This window comes from Salvelinus fontinalis, chromosome 3 (genome assembly GCF_029448725.1).
Source record: "Salvelinus fontinalis isolate EN_2023a chromosome 3, ASM2944872v1, whole genome shotgun sequence".
Lineage (NCBI taxonomy): Eukaryota > Metazoa > Chordata > Actinopteri > Salmoniformes > Salmonidae > Salvelinus > Salvelinus fontinalis.
This window is the reverse complement of record NC_074667.1, coordinates 41,796,179-41,814,363: the sequence shown is the minus strand read 5'-3', so window position 1 is coordinate 41,814,363 and position 18,185 is coordinate 41,796,179. Positions and strand designations below refer to the sequence as shown.

The following is an 18,185-nucleotide window of genomic DNA, read 5'->3' as shown; positions in this document are numbered from 1 at the left end:
AACTAATGTTTGGTGGTGGAGGAATAATGGTCTGGGGCTGTTTTTCATTGTTTGGGCTAGGCCCTTTTAGTTCCAGTGAGGAGAAATCTTAACGTTACAGCATACAATGACATTCTCAACGATTCTGTGCTTCCAACTTTGTGGCAACAGTTTGGTGAAGGCCCTTTCCTGTTTCAGCATGACAATGCCCACGTGCACAAAGTGAAGTCCATACAGAAAAGGTTTGTCGAGATCAGTGTGGATGAACTTGACTGGTCTGACCACTGACCACAAACCCATCGAACATCTTTGGTATGAATTAGAATTCCGACTGCGAGCCAGGACTAATCGCCCAACATCAGTGCCCGACCTCACTAATGCTCTTGTGGCTGAACGGAAGCAAGTCCCCGCAGCAATGTTCCAACATCTAGTGGAAAGCCTTCCAAGTAGCTATTTGGTTAACTATTTAGCAGTCTTATGGCTTGGGTGTAGAAGCTGTTTAGGGTCCTGTTGGTTCCAGACTTGGTGCATCGGTACCGCTTGCGATGCAGTAGTAGAGATAAGTCGTACCCATTATGCCGTACACATTACCCTCTTTAGCACCGTGCGTTCGGATGTCAAGCAGTTACCATACCAAGTAGTAATGCAGCCAGTCAAGATGCTCTCAATGGTGCAGCTCTATCTTTGCCAAATCTTTTCGTGCCTTCTTCACGACTGTGTTGGTGTGTATGGACCTTGTTAATTCCTTAGTGATGTGGAGACTGAGGAACTTGAAGGTCTCGACCCGCTCCACTACAGCCCCATCACAATGGATGGGAGCATGCTCGTCCCTCCGTTTACTGTAATCCACGATCATCTCCTTTGTCTGGCTGATGTTGAGAGAAAGGTTGTTGTCCTGGTACCACACTGCCTGGTTTCTGACTTCCTCCTTATAGGCTTCCTCATTGTCGTTGGTGATCAGGCCTAGCACCGTTGTGTCGTCCTCAAACTTAATGACGGTTTTGCAGTCGTGCGTGGCCATGCAGTCATGGGCGAACATGTTTGAGATATTCAGTGCTATTGTTATCAGTTGGTGTGTTTTTGTTTTTCTCCTCTTCCCTCTTGTCTGAGGTCATGATTATCATTCTCCTCAGTAAGCAGGTCAGCATTGCTGTGCCCCATGGCTACACTCTGGGATAATGCATGCACGCTCACACATTGGCGCACACACCCACACATAGCCTCGCAACATTTACCAATGTGTTCTGAGAGCATCCTGAGAGACTGTATTTAGATCTCTGGAATCTCTCCCTCATTTAAAAGAAGAATGTAAGCTTCATCCGTCTGACACGGTCTCCATCTGAACAGGCAGATGCGGACTACAAGCGCTAACGAGTCACACCAGTAACATAGACGACAGGGCTCCGACAGGGCTCAGTTCTCCCACAGATGTTCAGAAAGTTACAAATGTAAAACGGAGCACATCTACTGTGGGGTCCCCTGGGACGTGAATGAGGGGAAATTATTTTCTGGTTCTATAATTTTCTGGCATCTTTTGCATTTGGCCTGGACTGCCTGCAATATCATTATATAAGGTAACACGGTGTCACACATGAGCTTTTTACCTTTGTAGTGAATCAAATTAAGACACCTCAGAACTCAGTGACCCAATGATTTGGCTACCCAGACTATTTGCATTGCCCCCCCCCTCTCCACACCACTGCCACTCTCTGTTGTCATCTATGCATAGTCACTTTAATTAACTCTACCTACATGTACATACTACCTCAACTAACCGGTGCCCCCGCACATTGACTCTACCGGCACCCCCCTGTATATATCGTTTTTTTTTTTACTGCTGCTCTTTAATCACTTGTTACATTTATCTCTTATTCTTATCCTTATCTCTTGAAACTGCACTGTTGGTTAGGGGCTCGTAAGTAATCATATCACTGTAAGGTCTACACCTGTTGTATTCGATAAATGGGACTAATAAAATTTGATTAGATTTTTTATTAGATTTTTTTTATAGAACTAGTGCCGTCTTTTTTCTATGCCCTGTGGTCTTTCTGTGGTTGGAACGCGTCGTTCCTTGAATCCCAGGTTGGACGAGAGGGTTAGTGGCGTCACTTGGCGTGGCCTCTGGATGGGAGCCAGAGGTGCACTGGATTGGTTAAATGCGTCTGTCTATTAACGTTACAGTAAAAGACAACAACACAATGACCTCCAGCTCTATGGATATTCTATTTCTGTGGTTTAGTCACTGTCCACGGTATGCTGTCTGAGTTTATGGACTGTGTCATGCTCCACACCTACACTGCAGATATTAGATTATTTTGTAGCACTTTTCTCCATCTCTGTCAGAGAACGGTGGTCGTGGTGGTTAACCCTGTTGGGTGCTCAGTGATATGTGGAAAATTGCAACATTATTACATTTAGTCCTCTGCTCCTCAATGGTGAATCACTAGGGACAGTGCATCAATATGCCCTCCTAGTAACCTAATGGGAAAGGAAAAACGTTTTCTGATGCATTCATAATCTGTATCCTCTGCTATAATAGGGCATGTCAGTCAGTATATTGTACGTCTGTCTGTCTTGTGGCGAGGGTACTGGATTTGGTTCTAGACATGGGTATGAGAAGGCTACACATGATATTGACCATTTAGACATGTTTTTCAGCACTGAGTGTTCAATGTGGTTGAATATTGTTGAAATGCATTTATTGCAGCAATGACTAGTTATATTTACAGAATGCATCTTCACATAGTCCCCCCACAAAGACCCTTCCTCAGTGAAAAGACTGTTGTTTACTCTCTCTTAGTCTTTGGCTGAGAATGGACACTGAGCCCTGTTTCTTTCTGTCTTCCAGATTTGCCACAAAGGAGCCAAATGGTTTGTTACTCTACAATGGCCGCTTCAACGAGAAGCACGACTTCATCGCTGTGGAAATCATTAACGAGCAGATCCAGCTCACCTTCTCTGCTGGTAGGAGGGGCTTCTTTTACTGCTCGTCAGCCAATTAATCCCAAATCTAGAGTTAGTTGTTATTAATATATTCACATGTGATGGTGACAAGTGTTGGCACTAGCCCTGATCCAATGATGTGTGAATAACCTTTGCTGACTTGTTTTTTTTAGGTGAGACCAAGACGACTGTGTCGCCCTACATCCTTGGAGGTGTCAGTGATGGCCAGTGGCATGTGGTGCAAGTTCACTACTACAACAAGGTCGGGGGAAACCTGGGCTAGGTCCTATAAAGTGTAGACTGGTTCAAACACTAGACAAAACACAGATTTGCTGGGTCTGGGCTGGGATATACAGTAACTTGAGTCAGACTAGGCTACTGAAAAGGCCCATTATAGACTTGGCTTTATCAGACCTCACTCTGAAGCACAGAGCAGGAGGACGAAGAGCAGTTCATTTCCAACATCAGTTCAGTACATGCCTAAACTGAATTATGTTTGTCTTTTACCACAGACTCGAAATATGAGACATTTAAATACAATACATATTTTCTAAACACGTTTGGCCTGCAATTGACTTGTATACCGGTAATTGATTTATGGATGTTGTGTAGTGTTTGTAGATCTGGATATAGATTTTTACACTGTACTTCGTGTCCTGATGACATCCATTTATACTAGATCAGCTGTACTTCATCAAGTGTCTGATGGCGACTGTCTATAGAGTGATGAGGGTCGGTCATGATTCTAGCTGGACCACACTGGGAGAAGAATACCCACAGTCCTCTGTGGACGTTTTCACTTTGCTGCATCCTGTCAGAACTGCTGCTGTGTCATTCCAGAAAACCGTTGATGGGACAGTGGAATGTGCAGTGTGCCAGACAGACATAGAAGGAATGAGAGGGAGCTAGAGAGATGGAGGGGGATGAGACAGATGGATAAAGAGCGAGAGAGACACTGGAAAAGGGTGGGAGGAATGTTTTCACAGCTATGCTCAGAGTATATGTTGGAGAAAATAGAACTCATACAAACAAGATCATTTTCATTGACGACGGCTTCAACTTTTTTATTTCCATATCAATCAGTGAAGAATGTATGGAACTATAACCCACCACCCCACTACCCCTTGTCCCTTATCCCCATCCTTTTCAGCCATCCCCCCCAGACCAACACACAGGATGTTACATTTTGGTCTATTCAGGAAGTCACTTTGCATCATAAAGCTGTTGCCAGGCAACCCCCTCCTAGTGTGGATATTCTATTCATGGTCTATAATAACAGGGCCATGTCAGATTCAGCCAGCAGAATGTGAGGGAACACAACCTCTCGTAGGCCATTGGAGAAAAAGGCTTTGGTTCCCATCAAAGCGGGGACATTATTCTTTCATTAATCACTTTGTTACAAACCAACAAGTCCAATGAAAGTCTCCATCGCTTGTTTTATTGTGACCTAGTAGTTTTTGGATTAAACAGAAAATGACAGTCTCCAGTGACCTACAGAAGTGCTTCCTCTTGAGTGCCCACTGCTCACACTGTAACACTTTTGATGAGCCGTTTTCTTTTCCATCACATCTTACCAGCTAGTTTCCTACTCATCTTTAGCACAATACAAACATGAACTCAATAATGGAACAAGCATAATGTTAAGCAGATGCACAGCCAAATGGAAGGGACATTTTCCTAGAAAACTGCCCAGAGGTTTGGTTGAACTAACCCCCCCCCCATCAAAGTTCACACCCGCTGCAGCAGCATTGTCTCATTGGTCCAGATCCAGTGAGTCATAGAGGTCGAATTATGGCTCCTCTCCTCTGAGGTATCTCACGCCGTCCGGCTCACCCCGGCCTGTCCCTGTCCATGGGGGGGTGGGTGGGATGAGGTGGGGGCATTTTAGATTGAAATGTGCCTTTCAGGGGAGAGGGGGAGTGTGGAGAATGGCAATGACCACTGCTTTTGTGCTGGACTCGGCATCCAAAGGGACCATAGGCAGTGAATGATGCGGTCCCGGGGAAGGTGCCCCGCTCTCTGTTCACCAGCAAGGAGAGAAAAACAGGGCGGGAGAGGAGCAAAAGGAGGAAAAGAAAGGCGAGAGAGGTTTTGACTTGGGCTTTGAGCGGGACACTGCGCTTCAGGGCTAACCTCTCTGGTTGCTATGGTGTTTCCAGTCAGACCTAATATTACTGTTGTTTGCTCCCATGCTCCTCCTGTCATCGTGGATAACAATGAACTCATATTCCCATGTTTCCCTGTCACCCCGCTGTAATGAGGGGAACAGTGTTTTTATGTAGTCCTGAGTAAATATGCTCTCCAATCAGCTCTGACAGGCCGGGGCTTTGTGTAGCAGACTGAGCGGCTGACAGACATTAGCAGAGAGTCATTATAGCAGAGTCAACAGCCATGACTGATGATTGCTGCTGGGAGCGATGGCCCAATGCGTAGGTCAGTGAACGAACCAGAGAATTTGGACCAGTCTGTTCCGGACCTTTCTCAACTGAGGGGAACCGTGGAAAAGAGCGTGTCGGGTGATTTGGTTTGTGACCATTCTAACAGACTGCAGGTTTGTTTGTCCCAACAAATTAGTTTCCCATTGCCTCACAAGGGGTCAACTAGAGGATGAAGACATTTTGGTCAACAGGTTTAGAGGTTCTTTCTACCTTTCTGGTAGCCGGTGTGTTGTGAATAATGAAATCCATCTGCACATATTTCAGACTCAAATCAGCAAAGCAAATAATCCTATTTGCCAGTTATTAGATACGATAATAATGCCTAATGGGAGACAGATGAGGTGTTTAAAGAGGAGGGCTAATATTTGATCAGTGCAGTGGAACAATGTAATTAAGTCTCCATCCTCTCAGACGCAGCCAAGCGTGATCACAAGACCCACAATGAGCTCCTCTAGTATTCAGCTCCTCAAAGACAGACCCTCAATGGGACAGCTGTATTAATAGCATGCTGCAAGCACAGATATAATCTAATCTACTCACTGGATAGGATACAGGGTTGGAATGAGAACCATGTGAGGGAGATGTGGCAGTGCCTCTGTCTGCAGTGCTCCTAGGAAAAGGGATGGGGCTCTGTCATGACCTACAATATTACAGTTGTCTAGATGTGTTATGCCAGCAGTGTGTGTAAGGTCCACCTATACTCTATTTGTCTGGTCTGTATTCTTAGCCCCATTTGATTAAAGGGCTCAGACAGTTATTATGGCTCTGCAGGAATATGTAGACAAATCACAAGTGTAATTTATGATAATCTTATGCTATGAATAAAATTAGCTAATTATATTTTTGTTAAGAAGATACCATTTAAAAAAAAAAAATCACAACACTCCCCCCAAAATCACATGTATTCCTCAGCTCTCAACAATCAGGCCACCCAGGAGAGAGCAACACTATTCGCGCAGTAGCCCACGCAGTAGCCCACGCAGTAGCCCACGCAGTAGCCCACGCAGTAGCCCACGCAGTAGCCCACGCTACTGAGCGATTAGTGCTATTTGAGGTCAGTTCAATTTTGGTTTAGATTATTTTCTTTAAAATTTAAATGTGGGTTGAATGCTGTAACAACACAGAATAAAACAATTAAAAGTCCCATGATGGTAGTGACTGTCCATTACTGCTTATCATTGATTATCTTTTATTCACATTACTTAAATAAAATATTTTAGTTGATGACTTTATTTGGCTATTTCATTCCAAGTTATCATCTCATCTCTATAGAGCTGCTGCCTATGCTGTCTGACAAAATCACTATTTTAATATTTTTTCATAGTCAATAAGGCATACCATCTCGATCGCGCATTCTTCCATCTCTTCTTTCCCTCTGTGTCTGCTCCACACAGACCGGACAAGTTGGCGACGCAGCAGGTCATTGTAGTTAATTACAACGTTTTCTGCACTAAACTATGTAGAATATTGGCCTGTTGGAATCTACAACTCCAATCTACATCACACAGTTCGGGCTTGATCTGATTTCTCTCTAAAGAACTGCGCTTTGAGCTCACAGAAAAAAATGAACGTAATGGAATTCAAATAATTGAACCGATGTTGGTCAATTAGTTGTTTAAAAAACTAAAAATAATCGACATGGCTCAGCACAAGACCACACTGCACATGGAGACTATTCCTATATGCTCTGTCCATAGCTCAGTGCCTAGACCTGGTCAGTCAACAGTGGGATGGTGGTCAGTGGTGGTTACCCCTCGCATTACAGTGCTGCTAGCCACTGCTGACACAAGCTCTAACCGGGCTGACGGTCAATATGAGCTCTGTGTGACCTCGGGAAACGCTTGTGTTTGAAAAGAGGCTGTGACCTTTATTGACGGGATCGTTATTCTACCCCTCTCCGCCCCTCCTTCTCTTGTTTCTCCCTCCATTGATTCCTCACACAATGAAAGAGATCCTTTGTGCTGAAGAAGACCGTCACTGTGCTGTTGAGCAGGGCTTTTCCGCCGTGTGTGTGCTGTTGAGCAGGGCTTTTCCGCCGTGTGTGTGCTGTTGAGCAGGGCTTTTCCGCCGTGTGTGTGCTGTTGAGCAGGGCTTTTCCGCCGTGTGTGTGCTGTTGAGCAGGGCTTTTCCGCCGTGTGTGTGCTGTTGAGCAGGGCTTTTCCGCCGTGTGTGTGCTGTTGAGCAGGGCTTTTCCGCCATGTGTGTGCTGTTGAGCAGGGCTTTTCTGCCATGTGTGTGCTGTTGAGCAGGGCTTTTCTGCCATGTGTGTGCTGTTGAGCAGGGCTTTTCTGCCGTGTGTGTGCTGTTGAGCAGGGCTTTTCCGCCGTGTGTGTGCTGTTGAGCAGGGCTTTTCCGCCGTGTGTGTGCTGTTGAGCAGGGCTTTTCTGCCATGTGTGTGCTGTTGAGCAGGGCTTTTCTGCCATGTGTGTGCTGTTGAGCAGGGCTTTTCCGCCATGTGTGTGCTGTTGAGCAGGGCTTTTCTGCCATGTGTGTGCTGTTGAGCAGGGCTTTTCTGCCATGTGTGTGCTGTTGAGCAGGGCTTTTCTGCCATGTGTGTGCTGTTGGTTATGTGTCAGCCTCTGACTTAAACTGTGGGTGTTTGGCTTTAAATTATTGAAGCACTGAAAAAATTAAGATAAATTGGGGTGATGTTCCAGAATACTGTAGGGCTGAATATAATAGCTAGTGGCTGACTTTTCTCTTCAGAATTGATTCAAACTTTTCATTAGGGTTGTTAAAGCTTCTTAGATTGTTTGAAGTCTTTTGTTTTTAATTGAAGTACTTGACTTGAGAAAATACTTCTCTAGGGTGAGCGTTTCAATGACAAAGTAGATGGTGAGTGTTTTTTATTTTTAATGCTAGTTTTTACACTTAATATTTTGCATTTGAAAAATACGTGTGATTACTGAGTGTTAGACAGGATTGGTTATGATCACACTTATATACTGAGATGTGTGGCACAACTTCACGCTACCTTCAGACAGACAAGCAATCTATTTGTGCTGAGCAACCAAAAATGCTTGACAGTGACACACACAAACAATAAATTGGATATTCTGAGACAAAAATAAACTTCCACACATTTACCTGCCTTTTGTAACTTGAAGAATAAACCTAGAGTCTCAGCATATTTTTAGCATCAAGCAGTCCTTGAGATACACCTGTGATTTTTATTTTCAAAGAATCCTCTGAACAGTCCCAGAAGGCTCATTATAGCCTAACGTGTGGTTTCTTGTCCCTCTCAATCTATCTAGCCATCCATAACCAAACACTACATACTGTATGTATGTCCACGTTCTTCCCAAACACATACAGTATTGCCCATTTAGGAAGGAATAACTTAACTTATAAATGCTGTACTATTTAGAAACTCCTATCACCATGTGTTGCTATTTACAGTAGTTTGTCAGGTGACTTCCCGCTCCCTCAACCCATCTGCTGTAGGTGCTCTCACCATAACACTGGAGCCAAACTCAACAACTCCTTCTCTCCTCACAGCCAATCCTAAACCAGGCCAGCATGCCCCAGGGTCCCTCTGACCAGAAGGTCGTCGTAGTAACTGTGGACAACTGTGACACCTCAGTGGCACTGCGATTTGGTCATGTAATCGGGAACTACACCTGCTCTGCCCAGGGCAGCCAATCAGGATCTAAAAAGTAAGGGAATGGGAGGGTCTTACTGGTATTTCACTGTGTACTGTTATTTGCCAACAGTTGCAGTTATAGTAGTTGAGTAAAAGCCTTTTGAAGCCATGAATTCAGTTTTCAAAAATTTTGCCACAAGCTGAGCTTACTCTTGATCTAGTGTACTATTGTCGTGATGCCAAGAGCAAAAGAGAAATCCCAATTGGCTGAGCAAAACAGGGCTCTCATGATGGTACAGATTATACATTTTTTAAACAAAGTCTGTCACGTTCAGCTTGTAAACCATTGTAAACATATTTTAGTTCAGTGGGGTGTATCTGTTATCCTCCCTGGAAAAAAACAAGCTGCAAAATGTGTCTGATAAATATTTCATAAACGCTGTTCCAGTGTGTTGATGTGTTTTGGTATAGAAGCCAAGCTAGTAGAAGCAGAGCTAAGTGTTAATGATATGTTGTGGTATAGAAGCAGAGCTCAGTGTTTTTAATGATATGTTGTGGTATAGAAGCAGAGCTCAGTGTTTTTAATGATATGTTGTGGTATAGAAGCAGAGCTCAGTGTTTTTAATGATATGTTGTGGTATAGAAGCAGAGCTCAGTGTTTTTAATGATATGTTGTTGTATAGAAGCAGAGCTCAGTGTTTTTAATGATATGTTGTGGTATAGAAGCAGAGCTCAGTGTTTATATAATGTGTTGCGGTATAGAAGCAGAGCTGAGTGACAGATTCTAAATGTGCCTGACTCTGTCCTGTCTTTCTGCTGTAGATCTCTGGATCTGACTGGTCCTCTACTCCTAGGGGGCGTGCCTAAACTGCCTGAGGACTTCCCCATCCAGAACCGCCAGTTTGTGGGCTGCATGAAGGACCTGAGGATCGACAACCGCCACGTCGACATGGCTAGCTTCATCGCCAACAACGGCACTCTACCAGGTTAGCAACCTTGCACATTGCTATTTGACTGAACCATTCTGTGCCTGTTTTATAGCATCCACCCTTCCCTACTGTCTTAGTTGAGCGCTATGAGCTGAGTTGGGGAAGTGAATGTACCTTAAGTTTTACCTGAAGTATGAATAATTTATTACCTCTTAGCATAATGAGGTTGGCTTGAACTATTCCTCAGATGTCTTTAACTTCACAGGATGCTCTGCTAAAAGGCACTTCTGCAACAACAACCCGTGTTTGAACGGAGGGACCTGCGTCAACATGTGGGGCTCCTTCAGCTGTGACTGCCCCCTAGGATTTGGAGGCCGGAACTGCGAGAAGGGTAAGTGAAGTAACGACATTGCCGGAGGCTGTAAAGCTTCCTCAAATGGTTAAAACATGAGCTCAAAGCTAACCAGGTTTTGTTGGCCCCATGACCTACCATTATAGGCCCTTTTAGTAAAGAGGTACAAGGACTTTACAGGCGTGAATTAGGAGTAGACTACTAAGTGACCCATCAGACAGACAACATCCCCCAGCTCGCCTGACCTACACTTAACTAGTGTCTTTGTAGTTGATGGACTGTACCATAACTCCACAACCAGGTGGTTACAGTGACACTGGCCATTTCATTTGCTTCTTAGTGCTGCAGTGTTAAAAGAGCATCTGCTATATTGTATTTTCTTATCATTTTGAAACATGCCTTTTTGAGTGTACAGTGTAAATGTAGTGCGGAAACATTTGCATAGACACCATGCAGAGGAGATTGCTCAGGGTGATGTGTAGAGGGAATTGGCAGGGCTGTAAATAACTGAAGTAGGCTCTTCAATCAGCAGAGTGTTGAAATATTTCCTCATCATTTTAGAATCGACTCTTTCCTGGCACAGATAAAGCCAGTCATCATTTATTTGCTGACATGATGGTTTCATAAGCATAAGGTTACCTATTGAACACTGTATTTTATTTATGTTGATTCCTGTTTGGACCCAGGAAGAGTAGCCGGCGTCTCTGCAGCAGCTAATTGGAGATCATAATAAACACTAATACTGAGCATTGCTGTTTTATGCCAGACATTTCACAAAGGTTTGTGAGGGTCCCATATGTGTATACAGTATGACAGATGCGATATCCCATAAGCTTTTATGAATCTGTCATGAGGGATCATGTCACATTTAATAGAGCTATATGTTTAAACATGTTCTCTTGAATAACACCTTGGACCTGTTTAAGGTAAAGTATTTTGTTTCTCAGTTTGAGAGAGTTGTGTTTGTTAGAGCATTACTAGTGTCCATTTCTCTTCTCAGCTCCTGCAGTTGCTCTGCAGTTGTTTGACTTGCTGGTTTACGAGCTGGGACGGCTAGAAGAGGGATGGAGATGGGAGGGGGAGAGGGAAAAAGGCCCCATAAGAGGGAGATCACGAGAGAGAAGAAAAAAAGGGATACTACTCAATAAATGGTGAATTACACAAAAGCATCCCTGTTTTAGTAAAGTAAAATCCAGTGATAAAGGACCACTTCTTTCTCATAGTTAAGGGGAGACTGAGAGGATGGATAATGAACGGGGGATGGGGAAAGGGTTCCTCTCCCTCTCTCACTGAAGCAGATGAACCCATGTGACTCCTTCATTTCAAGAAGAGAGGGAGAGCGGAAGGGAAAAAGGAAACAGAATGTAGTCTAGTACCGTGCTGCTGATCTTTAATCTAGATAGTGGGTGTCGAAGGCATGAACATTCATGTTCTACCAAGAACATTAACTATGCCACGCCACTACAAAGGTCACTATCAAAATATTGCTGTTAAACTTCCAGTATGTCATAGGATTGGCCATTAGGGGTTAGAGAGGTCAGAGCAGCTAGTAACCATGGAGAAAATCCCCAGCATCTCACTTCCTTTCTGATGTTCACCACTGACTCTGGGTGGACAAGGGTATGGGGAAAACAAATACTTTCATTGTCAATCCCATGAGCATGCCTACCTTTTTATATGGACCCTGTTTAGACCAAACACACTGCAAATAGTAGAAACTGAGTGTACAAAACATTATAAACACCTGCTCTTACCATGACGTAGACTGACCAGGAGAATCCAACTGTAAACTATGATTCCTTATTGATGTCAACTGTTAAATCCACTTCAGTCAGTGTAGATGAAGGGGGTGGAGACAGGTTTAACAAGGATTGTTTTAAGCCTTGAGACATTTGAGACCTGGATTGTGTATGTGTGCCATTCAGAGGGTGAAATGGCAAGACAAAAGATTTAAGTGCCTTTGAACGGGGTATGGTAGTAGGTGCCAGGGGCACCGGTTTGTGTCAAGAACTGAAACGCTGACAACAGTGGAAAGCATTGGAGTCACCATGTGCCGGCATCCCTGTGGAACGCTTTCGACACCTTGTAGAGTCCATGCCCCGTCAAATTGAGGCTGTTCTGAGGGCAAAAGTGGGGGTGCAACTCAATATTAGGAAGGTGTTGTTAATGTTTTGTACACTCAGTGTATCAAACCTCTTTTCATGAGATTCTGTTTACAATCTTTTTGTAGCTTTAGACCTGTGCCAGACTGCACCACAACCACTATCCCCTGGGTCCTCTGTTTCTCTCTTTCTCCCTCCCTCTCTCCCTCACTCGCTCTTTCTAGTGCCAATGACAGGCTTGATTTGTGTCATTAATTATGGACGGCCGTGTTTTGCATCTCTGCCACTGTGTAATGAGAGAGAAAAAACATGTCTAACACCCAGCTAAAAGTGACACTAGTGCCTGTCTGCCAGAATGGCTGTCTTCAGAATGCACAGACTGCATGTCAAATACACAGACACATACAACTGAACACACACCCCACCCCTGAGCGTTGTCTAGCCAACACTCATCACAAGTACTAGTGAATAGGGGTAGGGGGCATGTTGAATCTTCTCTGGTATTTAGCTCTGTATATGAACAGTATTTATTCAGGGGTATCGAGTTTCAAATTGCCACACATACTATTTTATTCCCATACAGCGAGTGCCAAGGTTTTCATTCCATTGACGTCTTAATTAGTTTTTTCGTAAGGTTAGGTGTAACGTGTAGCACTGCTGGCTTTGTACCCCTCATCTTTGTTTTCTGTGGTAATCATAGATTGTGTATACTCTCCCTACCAGTAACTGGAGCTGGGTTGTTCAGACTTGATCACAGAACATATTACTGTGAGAGTGGTAATGACTCACTGTCACATGTCACCTACTTTTGAATAGCAGCCATTTCCTCATTCTCGCTCTCGCTCTCTCTCAATTCATCTCATTCTCTCTTGTTCTCCCCCTTCCCTCTCTCTCTCCTCACTTTCCTCTCTCCCTCTCTATCTGCCGCCCTCACCCCCCCTCTGCCTCCCTCACCCCCCTCTCTCTATCTGCTTCCCTCACCCCCCTCTCTCTATCTGCCTCCCTGTGTTGCAGTGATGGCCAACCCGCAGCGTTTCCTGGGTAACAGCCTTTTGCAGTGGACTAACCTGGTGGCGGTGGTCACTGTGCCGTGGCACGTGGAGCTTATGTTTCGCACGCGCCAGCCTAGTGCCACCCTGCTGCACCTCACCGCCGGACAGCACCACAACCTCACCCTACAGGTACAGAGAAAACACACTCTCACCCCACACAACCTCACCCTACAGGTACAGAGAAAACACTCTCACCCCACACAACCTCACCCTACAGGTACAGAGAAAACACACTCTCACCCCACACAACCTCACCCTACAGGTACAGAGAAAACACACTCTCACCCCACACAACCTCACCCTACAGGTACAGAGAAAACACACTCTCACCCCACACAACCTCACCCTACAGGTACAGAGAAAACACACTCTCACCCCACACAACCTCACCCTACAGGTACAGAAAAAACACACTCTCACCCCACACAACCTCACTCTACAGGTACAGAGAAAACACACTCTCACCCCACACAACCTCACTCTACAGGTACAGAGAAAACACACTCTCACCCCACACAACCTCACCCTACAGGTACAGAGAAAACACACTCACCCCACACAACCTCACCCTACAGGTACAGAGAAAACACACTCTCACCCCACACAACCTCACCCTACAGGTACAGAGAAAACACATCTAATAGTCTCGCCATACACAGTCATACCCACACACCCTCCTCACAACCCCAACCACACATCACACCTTCCTTAAGCCCTACTCTCAACTTTGTTTGTCTTCTTTCTGTTTTGCCTGGCATTGTTTTGTTTAGATTTGTGTTTCTTGTTTTTCATTTCTACAACTGTAAAGCATCATTTAAGTCCTTTGAAAAGCACTATATAAATGTATTTTCTATTTATTATTATTTTTATTATTACTACCCTATAGTGTCTTACGCCAGCAGAGGCCTGGTCTGCCATATCCCAATATACTGTACAGCCCTCCTCAATCTGGCATATGCACACACCTTCAATAGCATTACCCAACAATACAGAACAGCACTACAAATACACCTCACAGGTGCAAAGGTGTTTACTGTAGGCCATTTCATATGTCATTACGTACAGTATAATACATATTATACAGGATTTCATCCAATCTGAAGCAAAGACATAGCCAAACATAGCCAATAGTTTTGATAGGAATTCCTTTCACTCATTTTGTATCAGATTATGCATGTGTTTTCCCCCTCAGTATGGTGTTGGAATAGATTAGTGCATTGTAGCATGTAACTCCAGCATGATTCCAACAGCTCACACAGAGTGACTGTGGGTTAGTTGATGTAAAGCTCCACCTGTTGGCTGTCTGGGCAGCAGCATGACTTTAAATATTTGATGAGATGAAGCCTGCCAACTAACAAACGCCTCATCCCGAGATCTGAGAGCTGCCATACCCAGGCCTTTCAGAAAGCAGCTGTTGTTTGTCTAGACAGGTGCTTTTTTTTGAAGTTGTATAACAGTCCAGCAACTATTTTAAAGTTGGTACATTTAAAATAAAAAAAACAGGGCTATATTCTTAGCTACTGTATTACCATGGATGATCTGATATGGATGATGAGAAGAAAAGCTCTCTGTCTGTGAGCATGTGATGTTTGCATGCTAAAGGTCTTTCTCTCTCTCCTGCCCTCCCTCACCTCTCTTCACGTCCCCCTCTCTCCCATCCTTTGCCCCACCTCTCTCATTCCATTCCATCCTCTCCCATATATCTCTCTATCCTATCCTCTCCCGACCCCCTCTCTCTCTCCCTCCCCTAGCTGCGCGGTGGCAGTGTGGTAATGGGCCTGCAGAGGGGCGAGGACTCCACCCTGTCCCAGGTAGAGGAGGTGACAGTGAATGACGGAGACTGGCACCATGTGCAGATGGAGCTGAAAGATATCCCGGGCGGCGAGCCCCGCCACAAGGCCGTGCTCTCCTTTGACCATGGCCTCTACACGGTGAGACACTGTTACATTTAAATAGGTACAGTACCAGTCAAAAGTTTGGACACACCTACTCATTCAAGGGTTGTGCTTTATTTTTTATTATTTTCTTCATTGTAGAATAATAGTGAAGACATCAAAACGATGAAATAACACATTGAATCATGTAGTAACCCAAAAATATATTTTAGATTTTAGATTCTTCAAAGTAGCCACCCTTTGCCTTGTTGACAGCTTTGTACACTTGACATTCTCTCAACTAGCTTCATGAGGAATGCTATTCCAATAGTCTTGTTCACACATACTCTGAGCACTTGTTGGCTGCTTTTCCTTCACTCTCTGGTTCAATTCATCCCAAACCATCTCAATTTGGTTGTGGTTGGGTGATTGTGGAGGCCAGGTCATCTGATGCAGCACTCACCACTCTCCTTCTTGGTCAAATAGGACTTACACAGCATGGATGTGTGTTTTGGGTCATTGTCCTGTTGAAAAAAAAATGATAGTCCCACTAAGTGCAAACCAGATGGGATGGCGTATCGCTGCAGAATGCTGTGCTAGCCGTGCTGGTTAAGTGTGCCTTGAATTCTAAATAAATTGTTGACAGTGTCACCAGCAAAGCACCCCCACACCATTACACCACCTCCTCCATGCTTCACGGTGGGAACCACACATGCAGAGATTATCCGTTCACCTACTCTACGTCTCACAAAGACACGGCAGTTGGAACCAAAAATCTCAAATTTGGACTCATTAGACCAAAGGACAGATTTCCACTGATCTAATGTCCATTGCTTGTGTTTCTTGGCCCAAGCAAGTCTCTTCCTCATATTGGTGTCCTTTAGTAGTGGTTTCTTTGCAGCAATTTGACCATGCAGGCCTGATTCACGCAGTCTCCTCTGAACAGTTGATGTTGAGATGTCTGTTACTTGAACTCATTCATTTGGGGCTGCAATCTGAGGTGTAGTTAATTGCTGATTTCTGAGGCTGGTAACTCTAATGAACTTATCCTCTGCAGCAGAGGTAAATCTGGGTCTTCCTTTTCTGTGGCGGTCCTCATGAGAGCCAGTTTCATCATAGCGCTTGATGGTTTTTGTGACTGCACTGGTAGAAACTTTCAAAATTCATGACATTTTCCAGATTGACTGACCTTCATGTCTTAAAGTAATGATGGACTGTCGTTTCTCTTTGCTGTTCTTGCCATAATATGGACTTGGTCTTTTCCAAAATAGGGCTATCTTCTGTATACCACCCTTACCTTGTCACAACACAACTGATTGGCTCAAACACATTAAGAAGGAAAGAAATTCCACAAATTAACTTTTAGCAAGGCACGCCTGTTAATTGAAATGCATTCCAGGTGACTACCTCATGAAGCTGGTTGAGAGAATGCCAAGAGTGTGCAAAGCTGTCATCAAAGCAAAGGGTGTCTACTTTGAAGAATCTCAAATATAAAATGTTTTTATTTGTTTAACACTTTTTTGGTTACTACATGATTCCATATGTGTTATTTCATAGTTTTGATGTCTTCACTATTATTCTACAATGTAGACAATAGTAAAAAAATTGAGAAAAACTATCTGTTTGTGATCTGATCTACCAATCCAGGCCAGCATGGAAGTGGATACTAAACTGAAGGGGGCGAAGGTCAAGACTCTGAGTGTCGGGGGCATCACTGGGGCTGATGGGAAAATACAGCATGGCTTCCGCGGCTGTGTGCAGGTTCGTTAACCTCTTGTCACACACGCACACACAGACGACACACACGTACTGTGTTGTCTGTCCATGTGTCTGAGTGCGTTCTACCTGATGTGTGTGTTCCTCAGGGTCTGCGTGTGGGGGAGACCTCTTCCAGCTCGGTGTCTCTCAGCATGTCTCAGGCCAGGAGGGTGAACATGGAGCAGGGCTGCAGCGTACCAGACCCCTGTGTCTCTAACACCTGCCCCTCCAACAGCTACTGCAGTGATGACTGGGACAGCCACTCCTGCACCTGCCTCACCGGTCAGTCTGCCAACCATCATCAGTGTTATCTTCATCATCATTAGATTTTACAAATTATTATACGACCATATAGTCTTACGTTGATCCCGCCCAGACATAACTTATGAATTCCTATTGTGTTGTTTACCTGCCAGGTTACTATGGCGATAACTGCACAGACGTATGTGCGCTAAACCCCTGTGAGCACCAATCAGCTTGCACCAGGAAGGTTAGCTCCTCCCACGGCTACACCTGTGACTGTCCCAGCAACTACTTTGGCCAGTATTGCGAGAAGAAGTTAGTAAAACATCTTAATCTTTGCTATACACAGATCATATCACTATGTTGTTTGGGTCCATATCACTATAAAGAACACTATAAGAATATATCTGTGTATCTGTTGTGTTTCTGACTATGTGTGGCCCTCCTCAGGACTGACCTGCCGTGTCCCAGGGGTTGGTGGGGACATAAGACCTGTGGTCCCTGTGATTGTCAGACAGATAAGGGCTTCGATGCCGACTGCAACAAGACAAGCGGGGAGTGCCGCTGCAAGGTGAGCCAGCTGACTACTGAGTCTCAATGGCAGGATGTTTTAAGTGGACAGGGGTGATGGGTGAAACTGCACTGTGGGCTGGTATTATTTTTTACTTCCTCCCTTCCTTTTCTTCTCCCTCCCCCTCTATCTCTCTCTCTACCCCTCTCTCCCTGCTCTCAGGATAACCACTACCGTCCAGAGGGCAGCGAGGTGTGTCTGCTATGTGAGTGTTACCCAGTGGGCTCCTTCTCACGGGCGTGTGAGAGGGAGAGCGGGCAGTGCCAGTGTAAGCCAGGGGTCATCGGGCGCCAGTGTGACCACTGTGACAACCCCTTCGCTGAGGTGTCGCCCAACGGCTGCGAAGGTCAGCATTAACATA

General features: G+C 44.8%; 1 protein-coding gene across 4 annotated transcripts in view; it reads left to right on the top strand.

The window, feature by feature from the left end:
* Nucleotides 1-18,185, top strand: part of celsr2 (cadherin, EGF LAG seven-pass G-type receptor 2) — a 77,067-nt gene that overhangs the window by 44,415 nt on the left and 14,467 nt on the right. For all 4 annotated transcript variants that reach the window (XM_055915817.1, XM_055915814.1, XM_055915809.1 and 1 more), the window contains exons 4-15: nt 2,828-2,943; nt 3,096-3,184; nt 8,859-9,016; nt 9,766-9,929; nt 10,138-10,263; nt 13,341-13,507; nt 15,130-15,309; nt 16,900-17,013; nt 17,118-17,292; nt 17,427-17,568; nt 17,704-17,824; nt 17,987-18,170. In XM_055915817.1, the coding sequence (XP_055771792.1) occupies nt 2,828-2,943; nt 3,096-3,184; nt 8,859-9,016; nt 9,766-9,929; nt 10,138-10,263; nt 13,341-13,507; nt 15,130-15,309; nt 16,900-17,013; nt 17,118-17,292; nt 17,427-17,568; nt 17,704-17,824; nt 17,987-18,170 (1,736 nt within the window). The remainder of the gene's footprint in view (nt 1-2,827; nt 2,944-3,095; nt 3,185-8,858; nt 9,017-9,765; nt 9,930-10,137; nt 10,264-13,340; nt 13,508-15,129; nt 15,310-16,899; nt 17,014-17,117; nt 17,293-17,426; nt 17,569-17,703; nt 17,825-17,986; nt 18,171-18,185) is intronic.